Consider the following 25,814-nt stretch of genomic DNA (forward strand, 5'->3'; position numbering starts at 1 on the left):
ATGTACTTATCTATCCATATGGTTTATAAACCATTCTGATAGAACCTAAAAATATGTTTTTTAAGTTTGGAAGAAATTTAAGCTACTAGTAACCTTAATATAGTATATGACTTAAACGTCAGAAAATACTGTTCTCTCTCTCTCACGTGTCAAAAAACTGACACAAGATAAAAAGCTTGACAACTCAATTACATCTCATTATCATTTTGATTTGGAAGTTTAACAGAAAATATTGTGAGTGAGGATTGTTTTTATTATCTCTACATTTCAGTTACTTGATTATATTCTATTCTTTTTTTAAATGACTTTTTAAATTTTAAAGACTTCATTTACCCAGTTTATATCTATATCCCTTTAGAACAGATCCTAGAAAAAAAGATAACAGCATGGAAAGTGTATCTAAACTAACAACTTAGAGACCTGGACTTTAGTTCTAACTCTGTGTTTTAAAATGAAATTATAACAAGAAGAGCAGTAGCTACTACTTCACATAGTATTTCATTTAATCCTCACAACTCTGTAAGTTCTATTATTTAACTCCATTTTATAGATGCAGAAACTGATCTAAAAGATTCTTCTAAGCCCATTCTGCAAGCCCACTTTCTTCTAATATCATCTAATTGAATATGACTGAGGAGAAATATCAGGTGCTGACAATAATTATGACTTCATATTAACCAACATACGATACACTACCTTTACAACTGTATTCACAAGGAGAAGCAATAATTCATGACTTTCATGTAGAAATAAGGAAACAGCCAAATAACCTATAAAAGTTGAGGGAAAAGTCTCATTACTAACTACCAAAAATAGACTTTTCACAAGAAGTTAAACAAAGCAGTCCTGTAAGTATCAAAGATACCAGTTACAAGTAAACATAAATACAAATTGCAAAATATAAGGTTAAAAACCTTCAGTAAGGAAGATTTCAGGTATTCTTCACCCTGAAATCTTCCAGAATTATGTATTTCATAGGATAGTCCAGAAATGGAATAGACACTATGTGTATCAACTTAAAATCTTGTAAATGGCACTGAGAAGACATGGCTTCTATTTTTTTGTGCAAATCTTTACATTATCAATCAAAGCATTCTCTATTTTATAATTGCTATTTTATAGCCAAACATATAATTCAAAAACTAATCACTACAATTAAAAAAAAACCCTAATCACTACAGTTAATAGTGAGTTACTAGCTCTTTGTATTGAGTGAGCTAGCCACCTAATGTCAACCCACATGATGTAAATCATATATTAAATATATTAAGCCACACACAATACCTTATTTTCTCAATTGAGGGAATAACAATTATTCAGGAAAGAAACGCTGTCTGCCATATTAAACATACTCATTGGCTTAAATAAGCATTTTTATTGCAATAATATTAAAACATTTTTAAAGTACATTTTAAGATAGAGGAAATATATTAACACTATGACAAATGCCATGTACATAGAATCTAGATACTCCAAGGAATTTTCTGTCAGGCTTCACGTTGATAATAACTAACACTTTAATTAGACAGTCACTATGGGTCAAGTACTTTATAAGCATTACTTCATTTAATCCTCACAACCACCCAGTGAGATAGGCATTTTTATCCCTATATAATAATGAGACCCAAGACTGGGTGTGGTGGCTCACGCCTGTAATCCCAGCACTTTGGGAAGCCAAGTGGGTGAATCACGAGGTCAGGAGATCAAGACCATCCTGGCTAACACGGTGAAACCCCGTCTCTACTAAAAATACAAAAAATTAGCCAGGCACGGTGGCGGGCACCTGTATTCCCAGCTACTCAGGAGGCTGAGGCAGGAGAATGGCGTGAACCCAGGAGGCAGAGCTTGCAGTGAGCCGAGATCGCATCACTGCACTCCAGCCTAGGCGACAGAGCAAGACTCAGTCTCAAAAAAAAAAAAAAAAGAGACCCAAAAAAGGGCAATTTCCCAAGGTCCAACCTATCACATGGTGGAGCCAGGACTCAAACCCAGAGAGTTGAAGTCAGTCCATATTTTAAACAACCCCATATTTTACTGCCTCTCCACATAGTCTATCTTGACCTGATTCCCTGACTCCATGCTCGTTGTTTTTCATTCTTCTCAATTCTTTCACCCCTTTCATCAAGGATTCTAATGTTAACCATACCCATCATTACCCAGCATCCATGCTGTCTGTGTCTACTACGGAACAGGAGAAAACGGAAACTTACTATTCTTACAATCAAGAGGTAGCAAGCAGCATAACCAATTCCAACACCTTCACTAGAGGTCAGAGGAGCAGAGCTATTACTCCCACAATCTTAAGACTTGAAACAAATCTGACCCAGGCCAAGAAAGAGATGAGGAAAATCCCAGAAAGCATTTGTTTTGTTTTGTTTTCTGAGACGGAGTCTCACTCCATCACTCAGGTTGGAAGGCAGTGGCACGATCAAAACTCACTGCAGCCTCTATCTTCCCAGCTCAAGCAATCCTTCACCTCAGCCTCCCAAGTAGCTGGGACCAAGTGTGCACCATCACACCGAGCTATTTTTTTTTTTTTTTTTTGTAGAGATAGGGTCTCACTATGTTACCCAGGCTGGTCTCAAACTCCCAGACTCAAGCGATCCCTCCCACCTTAGCTTCCCAAAGTGCTGGGATTACAGGAGTGAGCCACCACACCCAGGCCCCTAGAAAGCATTTAAAGCAGAGATTGTCTTATCAGATTGCTGATAAATCACCTGCTCAGCTAAGGTATCACCCATTCCCAAGTCACCAATACCAAGGTCAACAAACTAATCCAAAGACCATCTCAATGAAACCTTAATTCTTTGTTATAAATAACATCCCAACTGTTTCAACAATCAGAAAAAAGGGGGAAAAACATTGTGACTCAAAAAATGTAAAAATTTTCAGAGAAACAAAGAATAATAACTACGATTACAAAGTATATTTGGTATAACTAAGAATGAGGTATACAAGCTTTGAGTATAGAAATTTGGGCTCTGGCTCCAGTTATCTGCTCTATGACTTATGCTCATATGCTCTATAAATTACTTGACTTTTCTGAGCCTCAGTTTTCTTATCTTTAAAATGAAGATAAATGGCCAGGCACCTTACAGGAATCCCAGCACTTTGGGAGGCTGAGGCGGGCAGATCACTTGAAGTCAGGAGTTTGAAACCAGCCTGGCCAACACGGTGAGAAACCTCATCTCTATTAAGAACACAAAAATTAGACAGACGTGGTGGCACTCTCCTGTAATCCCAGCTACTTGGAAGGCTGAGGCATGAGAATCGTTTGAACCCAGGAGGCAAAGGTTGCAGTGAACCAAGATCACGCCACTGCACTCCAGCCTGGGTGACAGGACAAGACTCTGTCTCAAAAAAAAAAAAAAAAAAAAGGTAAAATGAAGATAAATACTATCTCAGAAGATAAAGCACTTAACACCTAACTTTATGAGCACTGAAGTTTATTTATTCATGCCTATAATTCCAGCACGTTAGGGAGCCAAGGTGGGAGGACTGCTTGAGGCCAGAAGTTTGAGACCAGCCTGGCTAACGTAGCAAGACCCTATCTCTAAAAAGAAAATAATAACAAAAAAAAAAAGTATTTATTCAATGATACTCATAAAAAAAATAATAATAAGACATTCTGGCTGGACACGGTGGCTCATGCCCGTAATCCCAGCACTTTGGGAGGCCAAGGTGGGTGGATCACCGGAGATCAGGAGTTCAAGACCAGCCTGGCTAACATGGCAAAACCTTGTTTCTACTAAAAATAAAAAAATTAGCCGGGTGTGGTGGCAGGCACCTGTAATCCCAGTTACTCGGGAGGCTGAGGCAAGAAAATCGCTTGAACCTGGGAGGTAGAGATTGCAGTGAGCCGAGATCATGCCATTGCACTCTAGCTTGGGATGCAACAGCGAAACTCCATCTCAAAAGAAAATACAAATAAAAGGACATTCTGCATCAGAGAAAGCACCAAAGCAAGCCTTAAAATTCAGGAGAGTGGATGAGAAACAGTACCAGAGTGAAGACATATAGAAGACATAAAATGGCCAGGCGTGGTGGCTCATGCCTGTAATCCCAGCACTTTGGGAGGCCAAGGCAGATGGATCATGAGATCAGGATTTCCAGACCATCCTGGCTAACACGGTGAAACCCCGTCTCTACTAAAAAATTAGCCGGGCACAGTGGCACACACCTGTAGTCTCAGCTACTCGAGAGGCTTAGGCAGGAGAATCGCTTGAACCCAGGAGGTGGAGTTTGCAGTGAACTGAGATGGCGCCACCATACTCCAGCCTGGGTGACAGAGACTCCGTCTCAAAAAAAAAAAAAGAAGGCATAAATTTTTTTTTTTTTTTTTTTTGAGACATATTATCGCTGTGTTGCCCAGGCTGGAGTGCAGTGGCACAATCTCGGCTTACCACAATCTCCGCCTCCCAGGTTCAAGCAATCCTCTGACCCCAGCCTCCCAAGTAGCTGGGACCACAGGCATGTACCACCACACCAGGCTAATTTTTGTATTCTTAGTAGAGACGGGGTTTCACCATGCTGGCCAGGCTGGTCTCGAACTCCTGACTTCAAGTGATCTGCCCACCTAAGCCTCTCAAAGTGTTGGCATTACAGGTGTTAGCCACCGTGCCCAGCCCCATAAATCGTATCTTTAAAAAATGATTACCACTCAATAATATACATTAAAAACATCTGATGCCTGCAGATACATGTCCCTCTAATTGGCAAGAAAATATTTTCCTAAAGATCATGAGTCTCAATAAAAATAACTCTGAGATCCCCTTTAAGATAAGCATCCATAACTATAAAATGATACACATAAAAGGTTATTAATTACAACATAATTTATTTATTTATTTATTTTTTGAGATGGAGTTTCGCTCTTGTAGCCCAGGCTGGAGTGCAATGGTGCGATCTCAGCTCACCGCAACCTCCGCCTCCCAGGTTCAAGCGATTCTCCTGCCTCAGCCTTCCAAGTAGCTGGGATTACAGGCTTGCACCACCACGCCCAGCTAATTCTGTATTTTTAGTAGAGACAGAGTTTCTCCATGTTGGTCAGGCTGGTCTCATACTCCTGACCTCAGGTGATCTGCCCACCTCAGCCTCCCAAAGTGCTGGGATTACAGGCGTGAGCCACTGTGCCTGGCCACATTATTTATTTATTTTTTTGAGACAGGGTCTCACTCTGTTACCCAGGGTGGAATGCAGTGGCGCGATCTTGGCTCACTGCAACTTCCACCTCCCAGGTTCAAGCGATTCTCATGCCTCAGCCTCCCCAGTAGCTGGGACTACAGGCACCCACTGCCACGCCTGGCTAATTTTTCGTATTTTTACTAGAGACAGGGTTTCGCCATGTTTGCCAGGCTGGTCTCGAACTCTTGACCTCAGGTGATCCGCCCGCCTCGGCCTCTCAAAGTGCTGGGATTATAGGCCTGAGCCACCATGCCCGGCCAAATTACAACATTATTTATGAGAACAACAACAACAACAAAATCAAAAACAAGCCATATGTCCACCAAAAGGGATGTGGTTGAAAAAACTATGGTACATCCACCCAATAAAAAGTATGCAACTGTATAAAAGTATAAAGATGTCAAAACGGCCGGGCGTGGTGGCTCAGGCTTGTAATCCCAGCACTTTGGGAGGCTGAGGCAGGCGGATCACGAGGTCAGGAGATCGAGACCACGGTGAAACCCCGTCTCTACTAAAAATACAAAAAATTAGCCGGGCATGGTGGTGGGCGCCTGTAGTCCCAGCTACTCGGAGAGGCTGAGGCAGGAGAATGGCGTGAACCCGGGAGGTGGAGCTTGCAGTGAGCCGAGACTGTGCCACTGCACTCCAGCCTAGGCGACAGAGCGAGACTCCGTCTCAAAAAAAAAAAAAAAGATGTCAAAACAAGGTATAGAATAATCTATATAGTATGCTATCTTTCAAGTAAGAGATAGTATAGATAACATGCTGCCTTTTATATAAAAGAGAGTGAATGTGTGTACAAACTTTTGCTTGTTTTTTCAAAATAAAACAATGGAAAGATTAATCAGAAACTAACGAAAATAGTTCCCTATGAGGATAAGGGGAAGAATGGGTAGTGGGGCTAGAGATGAAAGTAAGCCATAATGCTTTACATATTTTAAAAATAAAATAAAATTGAAAATTTTTTAAATTATATGTAAGTCTAGGAAGCAAAATGTAGCAACAGTTGGACAAAATAATTCTACCATCAACTATGTAATATTTATTAACTATCTATTGTTTTCAAAACATCCTGCCTATGCTAACATGGAAGCCAGCCAAGTAACAAGAAAGAGCAGGACTAAGGCCCATCTTCATGGCAAAGGAAGCCAAAACAAAAATGGCAGGACCAAAGCAAAGTACTAAACTCTACCCATGCAATATTTAAACAGGTTCCCAGGTAGTTTCATTTCAGAACTGTCAGACAAAATCTAATCAGCATATTCTCCTCTTCAAAGTCTGAGACCAAGGAAACAAAGGTTCCCATGATCATTCGTATGCCTGATTATATCAGCACAACACATGGTTCATGCCTTCATGAAGGCAATTACAACATTATACTATAACTTTTTTTTCTTTTGAGACACGCTCTGGCTCTGCTGCCCAGGCTGGAGTGCAATGGCACAATCTCAGCTCACTGCAACCTCTGCCCCCTGGGCACAAGCCATCCTCCCACCTCAACCTCCCAAGTAGCTGGGACTACAGGTACACACCACCATGCCTGGCTAATTTTTGTATTTTTTGTAGAGATGGGATTTCACTATGTTGCCCTGGCTGGTCTCCAACTTCTGAGCTCAAGCAATCCGCCTGCCTCAGCCTCCCAAAGTGCTGGGATTACATGCATGAGCCACTGTACCCAGCCTGTACTGTAACTATTAATTTCTGTTTGTCTCTGTCCTCTCCCTTGCCATTGCAGGGATCCTCAAAATGGAAGCAATGTAAGTTATTCATCTGTAAGTTTAACTGCAGTATCTGGCATACAGTGGGCACTCACCGTATCAATTCCATGAATATTGAATAAATTTTATAAACAGACAATCCCTAAGAAGATTTTCCGTTCATAAATATTTTTCCTACTCAAGACAAAATTTCACTATTGAAGGCTAATTTATTTGGATCTGTCTTCCAGAGTCTTTAACAAAATAGATACCTCTAAGAAGGGTATCAATGTTATCTCAACTGCTGTAAGCTAATATGTAAAGGGAATAAGAGAAAATGGCCCAAAGTTGAAGGGAAAGATTAGAAAGCAAAGAAATTGAGAAGCAGAAAAGTAAAAGAAATGAGATAAAAAGGTAAGATGGGTGGGAGGCAAAGAAATACCAGACTTTTGCCTAAAATCTGCCATCACTGACTCTTGTTATGACTGAATTGTAAACATTTCCAAATGTATTCACATCGAACACATTTTTCCTTAGAAACGAAAAGGATGAAGTTGGTTTTCACTTTTCTCAAAATGCTCAACAATGGTTGAAATTTCCTTTTTGATGTTTTCCTTCTTTGATCAAAACCAAACCAAAGAAGAGAAAAAAACTACAAATACAGTCTTTCAGAAGCTAAAAGAGCAACACCATTAGAAAGACTTTAGACATATGAAAATTCGGACAGGTGAATTTTCAAGGTTTGGGATGACAACTGAAAATCGTGAATATGACTGGAAGAGCTTACATTCCGTATTTGTATAATGTTTAAGAAAAATCAAAGTTTTAAGAAAAGCAAATTACTAATAAAAACTAATTTGAAAGCTCGAAAAAAAAATTCCTGCCTTTAGGGATCTTAAAATTAGTTCAGGAGCTAAGACATTAATATATGAAAAGATAACAAAAGGTAACAGATGGTAGGAGCCACCTGAGTGATCACAGGAGAAATAAAATTTGATTTGGAATATGGAAAGAGAGAAACAATGCTAGAGGACATTCTACTTGGAGGAAAGAATATAACAAGTTTAAAAGATCTAAGTGTGTTTTGGGTGGAGTGCGGTTCCACAAGTGGAATATTGTGTGCACTCAGTCTCAGAATGTTTACCAAGACATTTGTCACCTCCACCCCATCATCTGATAGCACAGAGCAATATAACTTATGAATAATGCTAGTACTTAACGACATGACATTATCAACTTCTCTGAATAAAGAACATGTTCTACCCTTTACTATTCTAAAATACTTCCTTCTTGAGATTCTGATATAAAGCTGAACATTCATTAATAGAATATTTAATTGCTTAAAAGAATTTTTCGGCCGGGCGCGGTGGCTCACGCTTGTAATCCCAGCACTTTGGGAGGCCGAGGCGGGCGGATCACGAGGTCAGGAGATCGAGACCACGGTGAAACCCCGTCTCTACTAAAAATACAAAAAATTAGCCGGGCGCGGTGGCGGGCGCCTGTAGTCCCAGCTACTCGGAGAGGCTGAGGCAGGAGAATGGCGTGAACCTGGGAGGCGGAGCTTGCAGTGAGCCGAGATTGCGCCACTGCACTCTAGCCTGGGCGACAGAGCGAGACTCCGTCTCAAAAAAAAAAAAAAAAAAAAAAAAAAAAGAATTTTTCCTAACAGCCCTAAACATTGACTATAGAGAAAATTTTTTAAGACACTGCTAATCCTCATAGCTAACATTTGAGAAGCTAAGAACAAGATATTTAAAATTATTTTATTAAATTTCAGTTTTATTCTATAAAGAAGCATTTCTGACCATTAAACTAATAAGGTTAAACAGACTTCTTAATACCAGCTCTATTAACCAGGTGCAGTGGCTCACGCCTATAATCCCAGCGCTTTGGGAGGCCAAGGCGTGTGGATCACTTGAGCCCAGGAGTTCAACACCAGCCTAGGTAACATAGTGAAACCCCATCTCTACAAAAACAAAACACAAAAATTAGCCAGGCATGGTGGCACACAGCTTAGTCCCAGCTACTTAGGGGGCTGAGATAGGAGGATCACTTGAACCTGGAGGCAGAGGTTGCAGTGAGCAGAGATCCCGCCACTGCACTCTAGCCTGGGCAACACAGAGAGAACCTGTCTCAAAAAAAAAAAAAATGAGCTCTTTATAGACATATAATTTATATTTTTAAAAAGTCAGCTTTATAGACATATAATTTATATACAAAAAATATTTAAGTGTATGGTTCAATGAGTTCTGACCCATATAGTCATCTAACCGCCATCACAAGACCAAGTAATTTTTAGTCTTCTCTTTAACTCCAAAATGTTATGAATCAGGAAAACTGATTTCCTATAAATGGCTTTGAGTTTCTGAAGTGTGATCTTTTAAAGTTTTAGAAATTATAATACAGTATTCTAAAAACATACTATATACCTGCCATCATTCATTTTGTATAATAGTTGGAACTTCAAGGACAACATGAAAGCATCAAAGTCTTAAAACACATACATACCTACTCTTTTTTCTAAGAGGTTTCCTTGTTGGGCTAACTTGATTGCATGAATATAGCCAAAGGAAGCATCATAGCCAAGCATTTCACAATATATAAGTCTCACCATACATTCCTTCATCATTTTCTGAAAAGCAAAATATCCAGTAGCTGTATAAATAAATAGAATATTTAGATTGTTTTACTATGTTCTCATAATTTAAAAGGAGGATCCTTCAATCCTGGCAATGAAGAAATAACATATATATTACAAATTAATCACCCAATATCGGACTTTATAAATAAAAATTGCTCCCAATCTTACTTACCAACAGTATTACTTTCAGTAAAATTATGTCACTATTTTGTTAGTGGCACTACTATAAAATAAATCAACTGTAGCTGTTTCTATGTGCCCCTAGTGAAAAAATTGGTTATAATGTGATGCATGGGGTCTTCACACAAGATTTCGTCATGGTCATTTTACTTGGCTTCTAAAATACAGCACATAATTTTAGTAGACTTTGTCAAATGAAAACATCCATAAAATTCCCACAAGTTGGTAATAATTTCTGTAACAAAAATATTTTTCACATTGGAAAACTAAATTGCACCTAGATTTTCTTCAGAATTATTGTGCTAAGTACAATATGGAATAGTTTGCTTTATAGGCACTCTTTTTTAATAACTCACAATTATAAACTGAGAGGCATGATTTCATTAATGGCATAGCTATTGTAATAATATTTAGTTTTCTAATGGGGTCTTTTAATATCTTCAATGCAAGCCAAAAATTTTTAAGAGATGCTAAAAAATTTATCACTAAGATATTTGCATTCTCAATATTTATGGAAAATCTTAATCAGAAATAAAATATATAAATAAAATGTGTTTCAAAATAACTAAAAGCTCATAGACTTTTTTTTTTTTTTTTTTGAGACAGAGTCTCGCTCTGTCACCCAGGCTGGAGTACAGTGGCAAGATCTCGGCTCACCACAGCCTCCACCTACCAGGTTCAAGCGATTCTCATGCTTCAGACTCTCGAGTAGCCAGGACCACAGGCGCACGCCACCATGCCCAGCTAATTTTTGTATATTTAGTAGAGATGGGGTTTCACCATGTTGGCCAGGCTGGTCTCAAACTCTTGACCTCAAATGATCCACCCACCTCAGCCCCACAAATTGCCGGGATTACAGGTGTGAGCCACCACACCCGGCCACATAGACTATTTTAATACGCCAAAATTAATTAGGGTTAGCATATTACAGGACTATTAAATCACAAAATGCTTAGGAAACAGTAAAATTGAATATTTGAAAGCAAGGATAATAATGTTTAATGTAAATATAAAGAGTTTAAAGAGAAACCATAGGAAAATCTTAAGGGAATGAGATTTAACTCAGGTCACTTGTGCTTAAAGCAGTAAAAGTTAATTCATTAACACATTAATTAAGACTACAAAATACTAGCTGGGCACAGTGACTCACTCCTGTAATCCCAGCACTTTGGGAGGCCAAGGAGGGCAGATCACCTGAGGTCAGGAGTTCGAGACCAGCCTGACCAACATGGTGAAACCCCATCTCTATTTAAAAAAATACAAAAATTAGCCAGGCGTGGTGGCCTGTGCCTGTAATTAATCCCAGCTATTCTGGAGGCTGAGGCAGGAGAATCGCTTGAACCCGAGAGGCAGAGGTTGCAGTGAGCCAAGATCATGCCATTGCACTCCAGCCTAGGCAACAGAGCAAGATTCCATCCTCCCACCCCACCCCACCCCCCAAAAAAAGCTACAAAATACTGAGAAAACAAACAAAAGATAAACAAAAAATACTGGAAGTCCCTCTTCAGACTTCTACATTAATTAGGAGTTAAAGTGTTCATTTAAGCCATTAAGTTTTAACCCTAGATTTGTAACATTTTATCTCAGAGTTTTTCAAAAGTCATTACGAACTTTATCTAAGTGAGATTACATGTCATGCATTTATTTTTAGAGATGAAAGTGCATTCCCCAATGCAGGAATTCTCTTTGCAATTTCTCTGACAACCAACCTTTACATGAACAGCTCCGGGACAGACTACTCTGTAAGATATACACAGAGTTGGATGGCCATAGTGTTATAAAACCTTCCTTTCAAACTCTGCCTTCCTAATCTCTACCTATTTATCTTAGTTCTGCCCAACTTCAGGTTTCTGCCTTGGAACAAGGAAAATTATATACTGATGCCAATCATAAAAAATGGAAATCTAACAAACAAAAACCATTTCTGTTTAACGTTTCTATCTAGTACTATGAAGCATAATTATTTTATCCATAGCCACAGACACACATACATGTATACACACAAACATACATATACACATATACACACGGATACATCAGATTATGTTTTGAGTTTTATTTGCCACATACTATTATTATGACCACAGAAGAAAATATATTCATTCTCTCAGACTTTACAAGTGTTATTCAAATTCACGATCATGTGCTTATGCAAAATGATCACCCTGATATTTTTACTGGCGGAGAGGGAAAACATTCCCACAGTGGCTTGTATACTGAAGACACTTACCAAATATTTGCTGAAGAAATGTTGCTTGAAACAAAATCTCATTTAAAAAAAAATCAGGCCAGGCACGGTGGCTCACACCTGTAATCCTAGTACTTTGATTTAGGAGGCCGAGGTGGGTGGATCACTTGAGGTCAGGAGTTCGAGACCAGCCTGGTCAACATGATGAAAACCCCAACTCTACTAAAAATACAAAAATTAGCCAGGCATAGTGGTGGGCACCTGTAGTCCCAGTTACTAGGGAGGCTGAGGCAGGAGAATCAGTTGAATCCAGGAGGCAGAGGTTGCAGTGAGCTGAGATCGTGCCACTGCCACTGCACTCCAGCCTGGGCAACAGAGCGAGACTCTGTCTCAAAAAAAAAAAAAAAAAAATCAAACTGGGTTTTAATCTAGTTATGCTGGGACAGCCCCACAGTGGCCTGCATAATAATGAATGACCATTCATTAAATAGTTGCTGAATATTGTTTGAAAAATCAAATTATGGCCGGGCGCGGTGGCTCACGCCTGTAATCCCAGCACTTTGGGAGGCCGAGGCGGGCGGATCACGAGGTCAGGAGATCGAGACCATCCTGGCTAACACGGTGAAACCCCGTCTCTACTAAAAATACAAAAAAAATTAGCCGGGCGAGGTGGTGGGCGCCTGTAGTCCCAGTTACGCGGGAGGCTGAGGCAGGAGAATGGCGTGAACCCCGGGGGGCGGAGCCTGCAATGAGCCGAGATCGCGCCACTGCACTCCAGCCTGGGTGAAAGAGCGAGACTCCTTCTCAAAAAAAAAAAAAAAAAAAAAAAAAAAAAAAAAAAAAAAAAAAAAGAAAAATCAAATTATGTAGAACAAACTTTAAAAACAACTAGGTCTTAAATAATAAAATTAGATATGCCTACAATATATTAATTCAGGTCTGAAAATATCATGTTGAAATCCCAACCTTTGCCAAATACATAACATTAAAAACATCAGATCAGCACTAGAGTCCCAAGAGTATCTCCACATTTATGTAATCATCATCACATTAGCCCTGACTTCACATAGGCAAATCTTGTTCTGGTGCAAACCAGTCAACAATAAAAGGCTAAAGTTAACATGAGTTGCTACCATCTATAATTCATTTTGACCATGATAAATCAAATTTTAGCAACCGATCATCAGTTAGATGCCATTATTGAGTCCACAGTAGACTAGGTTTCAAATTCAAATGTGTTGGCACTGACTATGCAAACCTACCAGTGTTGTAGTAGGAGCAGAAACAGTCGCTTTCAGACTACTCAGTTCCTGCTGGATTAATTTTTCTTCTTCCTGAGAAAGTGAAAATATTTAAATGCTTAACTGTCTTTTAAAACTGTAACAGCATTTATCTAAAGGGAAAAATATAATTTACAATACTTTTAATTTAAAAGAAACATTATTTTAAATGAGAGTTACAAATATTATGTGCTTACAATCTATCTAAAGGCATTTCTCCAAACCTCAGAACCATCCCTGGAGAGAATAAATACTTCCAGGCTAACCCATCCTTCCTCTTTTCTTTACTCAGTTACTTCCCCTTAATGGTAGAATAGCAGAAAATGTTTTTTTAAAAACTAAAGGTGGAGGCCGGGCACAGCAGCTCATGCCTGTAATCCCGGCACTTTGGGAGGCCAAAGCGAGTGAATCACTTGAGGTCAGCAGTTTGAGACCAGCCTGGCCAACATGGCAAAACCCCGTCCCTACTAAAAATACAGACATTAGCTGGGCATCCTGTAATCCCAGATACTCAAGAGGCTGAGGCAGGGGCAGGAGAATCGCTTGAACCCAGGAGGTGAATGTTGCAGTGAGCCAAGATCGTACCACTGCACTCCAGCCTGAGCAACAGAGCAAGACTCCATCTCAAAAAAAAAAAAAAAAATTAAAAGTGGAGAGAGAGTAGAAATTCTCCATGTATTGGCCCAAGAAAAGAGTCTCATCTCACATCTTCCCTTTAGAAGTAAAAAGTCTTCATGGAATTAAGAAATAGGGTAAGAAAGCAGAACCAGAAATAGGTCTTTTTCCCTTAAACTATATTCTTCTTCCCTGTCTTTTGCTCATTCCCCAAATCCTTTCCATAACTTCCTATCTCAGACACATACCAATGTGGTCACTTCTACTGTCTGCATTGTATGTTATCTCCCTAAGCACTTAAAAAATTGGCCCCATTTTTTTTTTGGCTAATATCATGCTACCTTTAAATTACACACTGAATTACATGTTCATCAGATGGCTATTCAAAAGCCACGAGTGAAGTACTGATACACGTGGATGCCTATCTACAGTTTCAAACTGCTATTTAAGACCAAAAATAACTTTTTAAAAAATTTTATTGAGCATCCCTTAAAAATTAGCAAAGGACAAAAACCTTAAGAAAAACAACATTATTAAGGCCACAAATGGCCAGGCGTGGTGGCTCACGCCTGTAATCCCAGCACTTTGGGAGGCCAAGGCAGGTGGATTACCTGAGGTCAGGAGTTCAAGACCAGCCTGGCCAACATGGCGAAACCTTGTCTCTACTAAAAATATAAAAATTAGCCGGATATGGTGACGTGTGCCTGTAATCCCAGCTACTAGGGAGGCTGAGGCAGGAGAATCACTTGAACCCAGAAGGCAGAGGTTGCAGTGAGCCAAGGTTGCACCACTGCATTCCAGCCTGGGCGACAGAGTGAGACTCCATCTCAAAAACAAAACAAAACAAAACAAAACAAAACAAAGCCCACAAATAATGATTCTGGAATGTGAAGCTGGTTCTCTCCGGATAGCATTAACTTATTAGATCTGCCAAAAAATGATTTTTTTTACACCTTCAGAGCACTTTCTTTTCTGTCTTTCCTTCTGTTTTAGCACTTATATTGCATTGTAGTCATGCTTATACCTGTCTTAAGCCCAAAACAAATGACCAATTCCTTGGGAAAAGGGAATGTGCTTAATTCTATTTTCCTGCGTCTAACACAAAACCTTGTTCCATAAACATCTGTTGAACAAATAATGACATTAACACATGCTCTTTTTAAGATATAAACTCCTTGTAGCTGTGAATCGGTATACTATACAATCCGTGCAACCATCGAGTGCCTGTGGGGGCCCGGGGCGGTGGCTCATGCCTGTAATCCCAGCACTTTGGGAGGCCGAAGCGGGCGAACACTTGAGGTCAGGAGTTCGAGACCAGCCTGCCCAACATGGCGAAACCCTGTCTCTACTAAAGATACAAAAATTAGCCGGGCGTAGTGGCGTAGGCCTGTAATCCCAGCTACTTGGGAGGCTGAGGCAGGAGAATCGCTTGAACCTGGGAGACAGACGCTCCGGTGAGCGAAGATCGCACCATCGCACTCCAGCCTGGGCGACAGAGCGAGACTCCGTCATTAAAAATTAAAAAATTTTAAAAGCTTAAGAATTTTTATAACTGCTCATTTTCAAAACCCATTTGAGGCAGAGACTTAGCAAATTTTACATTTTGAGAGAACTATACTTTTTCTTTGCCCAAGACGTTGTTCTAACCCAAGAACCTCAAGCTCCCCACAGATATTCGACAACAGGCTCACAGGATCTCTTCAGGTATGCGACATCTGAACTGTTGTTCAGGTGAAGGCACCAGAGCACAGAAGGAAACTAAGTAGGGAAAAAAACTTTGTAGAAGGTAAATAATGTTTGACACCTCCATCGCACCAGGTATTTTCACACGCTTGACATCTCACCCAATCCTCAAAACAAACAAACAAAAAGCTATGAATTATGTATCAGCACTTTTCCACGCCAACGTTGAGAAAACACATGGAGGGTCAGAGGTTACAGAGATGTTACCCAGATCAAAGAGTCAGTGTCAGAACTAACTGTGGAAACGGCCTCCCTGCTGTCAGTCCCAGCAGGAAAGTGAAGCTTCCAGGCAGACGAAAGGACTAACCCACACAGCAGCCCCTGAGCCCTGCTGGAGGGCTAACCCCAGAGGCCTGGAGTCTCGCCGCCCGGCCAGGGCCTGCTGGCGCGGGGGCCTCACTGCGATGTCCCTAAGCTCCCAGGCCGGCGGGCACCTACGTGCTTGGAGGTGAGGGCGGTGATGCTGCGGACAAGGCTGCCCAGCCTCGAGGAGAAGGACGCCTTGGCGGCCGCGGGCCCACCGCCGGGCTGGTTCTGCAGAAAGAGCCCCGGCAGCGCCGTCAGCGTCTTCTCCACTATGTCGCTCATCGCCGCAGCCGCCCGCTATCCCGCAGCCGCGAGGCTTCATGCCCGGCCGCCGCTGCCGACCCGGCCTCCGTAGGCACTTCCTGTTTTTTGAATAAGAAATCTTTATTGGCGTCCCGCGTGAACAAACTCAGTGTCGTTCTCGCGAGGGGCCACCAGAGGGCGCAAGAGACCGCGGGGGTGGAAAAGGCCGCTCGCCCGAGATTGCGCGCGGAAGTAGACCTTCTTTCTTGCGACGGGGTAGCGGTTCCGGGATCCCCCAGAACTGTGAGTCACCCTGAGGAAGCCGCCAGGGGCCTGGCCCTGTTAGGCATTGTCTCCCAGAGTCCCCCTTTCCCACTTGCCGCCTCCGCGTAGCCCGGGACCGCGTCCGGAGTTGCGTCTCCCTGGATGCGCCTTTTTCGGGACGTCCCCGCCCCATCCGCCGCCTCTCACTGTCCCCGGACCGCGCGCCACCCGCCCGCTTCCCACAGGCGGTTTCCCGCGGGTCCCCGGCGCCGCGCGCGGCTCCGGCCCTGGCGACTCTTGGGACACCCGAGTAGTTGCGTGATAGCGGGGCTGTCCTGAGGATTCGGCGTGCCAGGTTGAGAGCCCGTCGCGTGCCGGGGACTCGCGGCCACTGTAGCTTCCCGTCCGCCCCTCTTCTCCTGGGATTTGGGGAGGTGGACGGGAAAGAGAAGTGGTCGGCGGCCACCCTTGCCGACTCCTCCTCAGAAAGTCGCAGTTGAAAGGTCACCTTCCCGGAGTCCACTCCCCTGGCCCGGCGGGCAAGGATAGGCCTCCACGTCCCACCCTCTCACAGCGCTCGGTTCTGTTCCACTTTAGAACAAGTCGCAGTTGCCAGTACATAAACAGCTCCCCATAGAGAGAGTATTTTATTCATTCCGATTGCCCCAGCTTTTACCTAGAACAGAGTCTGGTACAATGGCTCTCCAAATGTGGTCTGGTGACCTCAGGGTCGCTGAGACCCTTCTAGGGAATTCACAAAGTCAAAACAATATTGATAACGTTTCTTACATGTTATTTGCCGTTTTCACCCTCATTCTGTTGGAAGTGTACAGAGTTTTCAAGAGGCTAGATGACGATTGACTAGCTGGTAAAATGTATGCTGGAGTATCCTTGTGTTTTCTAGAATTTTCGAAGATAGTAGGTTTACGGCATAAATACGTGCGTTTTCAGAGATTAATGCAGTTTGCCCTCAGTACTCCTAGTGTGTTTCTGGGAGGTAGGTTAGATAGGTGGTCATAGCCTCCCTTCAACGGGAACAAACTTGCTAAATAAATAGAACAAACCAGCACATAGTGTACAAACCACATCCCAGGCTCCTGGTTAGAAAATTTTGTAGCAAAGAGGTAGAAGAGCAGAAGGGAAAATCCCCAAACTCACAAGCGCAGAAACCCATGATCTGTGCCCTTGGGCTGAATTATACTCATTATAATAGTAAAAAAAAAAAAATAAGTAAATAAAAAAATAAAAAAACACTCCTGGGTGAAGATTTAAGGTACTAATAAGACATGCAATGTATATACTAGCATATACAACCACAGCGCACATGGTGTCAGAAGACCAGAGAACATGCTTAATAGCAGCACCCGTTCTCCCCCCTTCATGAATGATCCTGTGAGACTCCTACAAAGGGAGTTTCCCCAGTGTCAGTGCATGCTGTCTCACCTTTGAGCAGCCCGCTCTGATCAGCTGTGAGGGTGTACTTTCGCTTTGCAGTAAACTCTTTTGCTTGCTTTTACTTTGGACTTTAAAATTATTTTGCACCACGAAGTCCAGAACCTCAACCGGCCCACCAGCTACAGCTACACTTACAGGCTATCTTCGGTTATACCTGCTCTAATCTCTGTAACCTCCTTGTCACCTAATAAATGACTTTTTTGAAATCCTGAAGTTGTTCTAATACCTATATGGGAACATAAGAAAAAAGTTCAGTTTGTTAGCTTGTCTCGCAAGAATATTTTTTAATATATTGAGAACATGTTAAAATATTTAAACTTTATCTAAAAGGGATATTCATTTACTTATTTAATTTTTTTTTTTTGAGAGTCTCACTCTATCACCCAGACTGGAGTGCAGTGGCACAATCTGGGTTCACTGCAGCCTCCTCCTCCTGGGTTCAAGCAATTCTCCTGCCTCAGCCTCCCAAGTAGCTGGGATTACAGGCGCCCGCCACCATGCCCGGCTAATTTTTGTATTTTTAGTAAAGACAGAGATTCACCATTTTGGCCATGTTGGTCTCGAACTCCTGACCTCAGGTGATCCGCCCACCTCAGCCTCCCAAAGTGCTGGGATTACAGGCGCGAGCCACCGCGCCCAGCCAAAAAGGGATACTCTTTTAGAATTTAATTTTTTTATTTTATTTTTTTTTTTTAGATGGTGTCTTGCTCTATTGCCCAGGATGGAGTGCAGTGGTGTGATCTCAGCTCACTGCAACCTCCGCCTCCCAGGTTCAAGCAATTCTCCTGCCTCAGCCTCCCGCGTAGCTGGGATTACAGGTGCGTGCCACCACGCCTGGCTAATTTTTTGTATTTTTAGTAGAGATGGGGTTTCACCATGTTGGCCAGGATAGCCTCGATTTCCTGACCTCATGATCTGCCCGCCTCAGCCACCCAAAGTGCTGGGATTACAGGTGTGAGCCACCGCGCCCAGCCTAGAATTTAATATTTTGTCGTCTGGGCGCGGTGGTTTATGCCTATAATTCTAGCACTTTGGGAGGCCAAGGCGGGCGGATTGTCTGAGCTCAGGAGTTCCAGACCAACCTGGCCAACATGGTGAAACCCCATCTCTACTAAAAATACAAAATATTCGGATGGGCACGGTGTCTCACACCTGTAATCCCAGCACTTTGGGAGGCCAAGGTGGGCGGATCACAAGGTCAGGAGTTCAAGATCAGCCTGGCCAACCCATGTCTCTACTAAGATACAGAAATTAGCCGGGCATGGTGGCGTGCACCCATAATCCTAGCTACTCGGGAGGCTGAGGCAGGAGAATTGCTGGAACCCGGGAGGCGGGGGTTGCAGTGAGCCGAGATTCCACCACTACTGCACTCCAGCCTGGGCGACAAGGCAAGACTCCATCTCAAAAAAAAAAAAAAAAAAAAAAAAAAATTTAGCCAGGCATAGTAGTCCCAACTACCTGGGAGGCTGAGGCAGGAGAATTGCTTGAACCTAGGAGGCGAAGGTTGCAGTGAGCCAAGATCGCACCACTGTACTCCAGCCTGGGTGACAAAGCAAGACTGTCTCCAAAAAAAATAAAGGAATTTAATATTTTATCTTAAAATTAAATTTTGTTTTATGTGTAGTTTTTAATTTTAGGCTTTTCCATTGGCTTAAAAAGGGGATACTGGAAGATTCACTTTCTAACCTTCCCATATGTAAAGATGCTGAAAAAGATGAAGCTGACATCAGTATCAGAATTCGCTGACTCAGGGAAAGGGAGAAATCTGGTTGAAACTATAAATAACAAAGGAAAGTATAACAAAAGCTTCTTTCTTTCCCTTGGCATTAGAGCTGTTAATCACTTGCCTCATTTTATGTCATTCAACAGAACATTTTCAAATACTATTATGGTGCCAATCAAGTTGAGGCGTCGTTTTCAGACCAGTCAGAATTTAAAAGAAAGGGAATTGAATATTTTCAACATAGACATGATATGCTTTATAAAAGTCAAAGCTTTTGTATTACCATTTTCAAAGTAAAAATGAAAAACCTACTGAAGCATCTTACACATGAAATTATTATATTTCATTCATTGGAGAAGGACCTGCAATAGCTAAAAGACTAATGAATGCCTGCTAGATGATAATCAGTAAAAGAACTCATGGGAGTGCTACTTTCCAAAGATGCAGTAACTCACCAAATTAGACATTTAGTTGCAGGCCGGGCGAGGTGGCTCATGTCTGTAATCCCTGTATTTTGGGAGGCCAAGGCAGGCGGATAACTTGAAATCAGGAGTTTGAGACCAACCTGGCCAATATGGTGAAACCCTGTCTCTACTAAAAATACAAAAAAAAATTAGCTAGGCGTGGTGGTACATGCCTGTAATCCCAGCTATTCGGGAGGCTGAGGCTGAGGAATCACTTGAACCTGGGAGGCAGAGGTTACAGTGAGCTGAGATGGTGCCATGGCACTCCAGCCTGGACAATAGAGCAAGACTCTGTCTCAAAAAAACGAAAGAAATTTAGCTGCAAACATAAAGACTGAGTTAATATCTCATCTGCAGAATTATAATTCCTTTAAAGTGAACATAATTTTTCATGTAGCTGGACTTGTTGCTTTGCTTATATCCATCCAATGTCAGCACCAACTAATTCTTGAAGATCTTTTACATAAATCTTGGCAAGAAACACAAGTGGTGATAAAATAATGTATTAAACAACTTGTTTGAATCTCATAGTTTATCGTGGAACAATACACTCAATTTTTTTTAAGTCGGTTTCACTTAAGAATATCCTTGATGAAGCAGTAAGAATTCTTAATTTTATTAAACCTCAGTCTTTTGAGTGCACTTTTTAAAAAATATTTTTTGTGACAAAATGGGAAGTACTCATAAAGTACAACCTCATAAAGTATAAACTTTTAAATCCTGAGGCTTTTTTTTTTTGGCCGGGCATGGTGGCTCAGGCCTATAATCCCAGCACTTTGGGAGGCCGAGGCGGGTGGATCACGAGGTCAGGAGATCGAGACCATCCTGGCTAACATGGTGAAACCCCGTCTCTACTAAAAATACAAAAATTAGCTGGGTGTGGTGGACACCTGTAATCCCAGCTACTTGGGAGGCTGAGGCAGGAGAATCGCTGGAAGCCAGGAGGCGGAGGTTGCAGTGAGCCAAGATTGCACCACTGCACTCCAGCCTGGGTGACAGAGTGAGACTCTGTCTCAAAAAAAAAAAAAAAAAAAAAACTGTAGCAGTTGGCTAGATGCAGTGGTCAACACCTATAATCCTAGCCTTTTATCGGGCCAAGGTAGGAGGATCATTTAAACCTGGGAGTTTGAGACCAACCTGGACAACACAGTGAGAGACCCCTATCTCTACAAAAATAAAAATAAAACAATTAGCTGGGCACGGTGGTGCGTGCTTGTACTCCTAGCTACTCTGGAGGCTAAGGTGGAGGATCACTTGAAGCCAGGAGTTCAGGGCTACTGTGAGTTATGATCACACCACAGCACTCCAGCCTGGGTGACAGAGTGAGACCATATCTCTAAAACAAACAAGCAAAAAACTGCAGCAGCCTTTTTGGCAAAAATGAAAAATGAATAAGCTGGTCCTAAATTTTATATGTAATATCCAGGAACATTTTGAAAAAGAAGAACAAAGCTGGAAGACTTATAATACCCAGTTTCAAAACTTACTATAAACAGACAGTGATCAAGAGAGTGTAGTATTGGTGTAAAGATAGGCATGTATAAAACTGAGAGTTCAGAAATTATAGTCCATTGATTTTTGATGAAGTAGCCAAGACATTTCAATGGAGAAAGGACCATCTTTTCAACAAATAGTATTGGGACAATTGAATATCCATATGCAAAAAAGTGAACCTAGGCTCTTCACATTATATACAAAATGGAACTCAAAATGGATCTCAGACCTGCATGTGAGAAGTAAAACTACAAAAGTTCTAAAAGAAAACACAGGAGGGGCCGGGCGCAGTGGCTCAGCCTATAATCCCAGCACTTTGGGAGGCCAAGGCGGGCAGATCACGAGGTCAGGAGATTGAGACCATCCTGGCTAACATGGTGAAACCCCGTCTCTACTAAAAATACAAAAAATTAGCCAGGTGTGGTGGCGGGTGCCTGTAGTCCCAGCTACTCAGGAGGCTGAGGCAGGAGAATGGCATGAACCCGGGAGGCAGAGCTTGCAGAGAGCCGAGATCATGCCACTGCATTCCAGCCTGGGCGGCAGAGGAAGACTCTGTCTCAAAAAAAAAAAAAAAAAAAAGAAAAAGAGTTTCATATTAAAAAACAAAACAGAGGAGAAAATCTTTATGACCTTGGGCTAGGCAGAGTGCTTAAATATGACGTCAAAAGCACAGTTCACGGCCGGGCGCGGTGGCTCACGCTTGTAATCCCAGCACTTTGGGAGGCCGAGGCGGGCGGATCACAAGGTCAGGAGATCGAGACCACGGTGAAACCCCGTCTCTACTAAAAATACAAAAAAAATTAGCCGGGCGTGGTGGCGGGCGCCTGTAGTCCCAGCTACTCGGAGAGGCTGAAGCAGGAGAATGGCGTGAACCCGGGAGGCGGAGCTTGCAGTGAGCCGAGATCGTGCCACTGCACTCCAGCCTGGGTGACAGAGCCAGACTCCGTCTCAAAAAAAAAAAAAAAAAAAAGCACAGTTCACAAAAATAGCTGACAAATTGGATTTTATCAAAATTAAAACTTTTGGGTTTAAAAAACATCCATAATAAATTGAAAAGATGTAGACTGAAAAAATATTTATAACTCATATATGTGATAAAGGGCTTATATCCAAAATATACAAAGAACTCATAACTTAGTAATAAGAAGACTAATAATCTAATTTTAAAATGAAGTAAACATTTGAATAGACATTTCACCAAAGAGGATATATAAATGGCTAATAATCACTTGAAAAAATGTGCAACATCATTAGTCATGAGGGAAGTGCCAGTCAAAACCACAATAAGATAGCATTAACACACCCACTAAGCTACAACCAAAAAGTCAGACAATACCTAGTGATGGAGGAGTTATGGGAAAACCTTCACATATTGCTGGTGAGAATATAAAATAGAACAGCCACATTGTGAAATCGTTTGGCAGTTTCTTAAAAAGCTAAATAGATTTGCCGCACAACTCAGCGATTCTGCTACTAAGTATCTACCCAAGAGAAATGAAAACATATATTCATGCAAACACTTGTATAGAAATGTTCATAGCAACATCATTTATAATAGCCAAAAACTGGAGATAACCCAAATGTTCATCAACTGATGAATGAATAAACAAAATGTAGTTTATCTATATACAATGGACTATCATTCAGCCATGAAAAGGAATAAAGTACTGGCACATGCTACAACATGGGTGAACTTTGAAAACATTATGCTAAGTGAAAGAAGCCAGTCACAAAAAACTGTATAGATAGTGTATGATTTCGTTTATATGAAACGACCAGGAAAATTTTTAGAGACAGAAAGCAGATCAGTAGTTGTCTGAAACTGAAGGTAAAAAATGAGGATTGACTGCAAATTCTCTTTTTGTTTGTTTGTTTGTTTTGTTTTATTTCTCTTCCTTTTTTTTTTTTTTTTTGACTGCAAATTCTCACAAGGAATTTGCTGGGTGTTAGAAATGTCCTAAAACTGGATTGTGACAGTGGTTGCACAAAGCTATCAATTTACTAAAAATTATTCACTGTACACTTATAATGGGTGAAGTCTTATGGTACATAAAATATATTTCAGTGAAACTAAGAAAAAGTCTCATGAATTTCAGAAATGCTAATTTATTGTTGGTTGACAGTTTGCTACAGGATCTTTCTGGGACTTAGTGACTAGAGATGCATGCAGAATTAGAAAGATAAAATAATTTGTTTAGAAAAATTAGTAGATTGAGAAGTGTTTGGTGGTGGTCAGAGAAAACCTTGGGAATGGCAAAAAGTTAGTCAGGAAACTCTCCAGGCTGAGAAAGGCCTAGAAAAAGAGACACTGGGTGGAGTTCTAGGGACTGCAGCAGCGGGGATTTAGGCAACTTTGTATACGGTTCCACTCTCATGCCCAAGGGGGCGCCAGAGCAGCAAGCCTCAGTCGTGATTGTGGACATTCCCAGCCCCTAATGCTGGGTCACGGTACCGCGTTCATTCAAAACTTGACCCAGGTTTTTTAGAGACCAGGACTCTCCATTTTGTTTTATTATCTTTCTTGAGAGGCGGAGGGAATTTGCCTGAAGGTGGCTTCCTTTTAAGTCTGAAAATGCAACAGGAAGAGCCAAGTGAGGCCCTGTGACTCTCTATGGAGAGAGGCAGTGGTTACGGCCCAAAGAAATAGCCCTAAGAAGAGCTTTTTCAGAATGACACATGCTAGTTTCTTCCTCTCCTTTCATGACTCAGGTCCACACTTCACACAGACTTTTGCCTGTGCCAGACTTTCCTCTGCCTTGACCGCTAGCCAGCAGACTGTGTCCACAGTGTTTTCCCGCTCCTGCTCCCCAGTCTGAATCAGCCTGGTAAAAACATTAGCTGGAAGATATCTGTTTACTGGGTAAATTCCTCTACAACAAATACCTTTGCAATGAAAATTTCTGTTTAACCAAAAGTTCTCCACAGCCCAGCTTATGTCTAACCTAGTTCAAGAAGTAATCCATGAAATAAAACTCTACTCCATACCACATATTTAGACAGTCAAGTTGAGCTACTTGTAAAGAGATTTGACCTGTAATACTTTTATTTTCCCCGAGGAGCTGGAAATATAAGTAGAGGCAAAAACAGAGTCCCCTTTGCACTTGGAGAGTATTTTCCCACATGCACTCATGTTAAAAATCCAGTTCCCAGGAAATCTTTGTAAGGACTTTTCCCAGTAGTCTACCAGATCCAGGACAAGGAAGAAAGATAGGCTCCAGACTGGATAAGCAGAGACCTTCCCAGAAGGAAACAATGGGAATTTAATATTCAAGCAGGCTCTGATCCAGAGCATTATGGGAACTGATCAAGGGATCAAAAATGAATCAAGAAACTAAATAACATTCCAAAGAAGTGATAGTACTGTTGAAGCCTGAGGCTGTACTCCACCGCGCCCAGCCCTGTACTAATATACTAATGAGAATCAAAACTTCAAAAACTACAGTATGTAGATCATATGACAGAATTAATTGTATCAGTAGTCCTTCTATACTGCTAAGAGCAAGATGTTACATACAGATGATGCACCTTGATTTACAATAGGGTTACATCCCAAAAAACTCATCATAAGTTGAAAATATAATAAGCAGAAAATGTATTTAATACACCTAGCCTACTGAACATCATAGACTAGCCTGCCTTAAAAGTCTCAGATCACTTATGTTAGTCTAGAGTTATTTTATGATAAAGCATTGAATATCTCATGTAATTTATTGAATACTGTACTGAAAGTAAAACAAAATGGTTGTATGGGTGCTCAAGATATGGTTTCTACTGAATGCATATCACTTTGCACCTGGTAGAATTGAAAAATTTCAAGTTGGGGACCATCTGTACTGCTAAGAGCAATGTTGTTAGGGGAAGCCATTTTCTCCCTCTCCCAGGTCCATAAAATAGAAACTTCCAGTTCAGAAGAATTGTGAAAACAGCATTTGCCTTCCTGCTATTTCCCCTCTCAGTTATCCCCAAGGAAGGAGTGACTCATCTGACTGAACCACTGAGGAAGGAACTGAGCATGTTCAGCCCTTTTTGCAACCTTCGTGGACTAGCCTGCCCACTAGACAGGTGCATCCTCCCACCAACCCCATCACTGAAGCATGTGCACCTTCGCACACACATACACTCCTGCCTCCCCCAAAAGTTTAGGAGTCAAGTACAGTCATGTATCACTTAAAGACAGGGATACGTTATGAGAAATATGTAATTAGGTCAGTGATTCCCAACCTCTTTGGCACCAGGGAGGGACCAGTTTTGTGGAAGACAATTTTTCCACAGACTGGAAGGGGTGAGGTAAGGTTTTGGGATGAAACTTCCACCACAGATCATCAGGCATTAGATTC

General features: G+C 41.6%; 1 protein-coding gene across 1 annotated transcript in view; it reads right to left on the reverse strand.

Annotated features, from left to right (window-relative positions):
* The window catches only part of AP4E1 (adaptor related protein complex 4 subunit epsilon 1), a 98,518-nt gene extending 82,313 nt beyond the window's left edge, over window positions 1–16,205 (reverse strand). Inside the window, exons 1-4 of the mRNA XM_003266921.3 lie at window positions 15,967–16,205; window positions 13,153–13,224; window positions 9,390–9,513; window positions 697–770 (exon numbers count right to left, since the gene is read on the reverse strand). Of these exons, the coding sequence (XP_003266969.1) occupies window positions 697–770; window positions 9,390–9,513; window positions 13,153–13,224; window positions 15,967–16,116 (420 nt within the window). The 5' untranslated portion in view covers window positions 16,117–16,205. The remainder of the gene's footprint in view (window positions 1–696; window positions 771–9,389; window positions 9,514–13,152; window positions 13,225–15,966) is intronic.
* Window positions 16,206–25,814: the final 9,609 nt, after the last annotated feature.

This window comes from Nomascus leucogenys, chromosome 6 (assembly GCF_006542625.1).
Source record: "Nomascus leucogenys isolate Asia chromosome 6, Asia_NLE_v1, whole genome shotgun sequence".
Lineage (NCBI taxonomy): Eukaryota > Metazoa > Chordata > Mammalia > Primates > Hylobatidae > Nomascus > Nomascus leucogenys.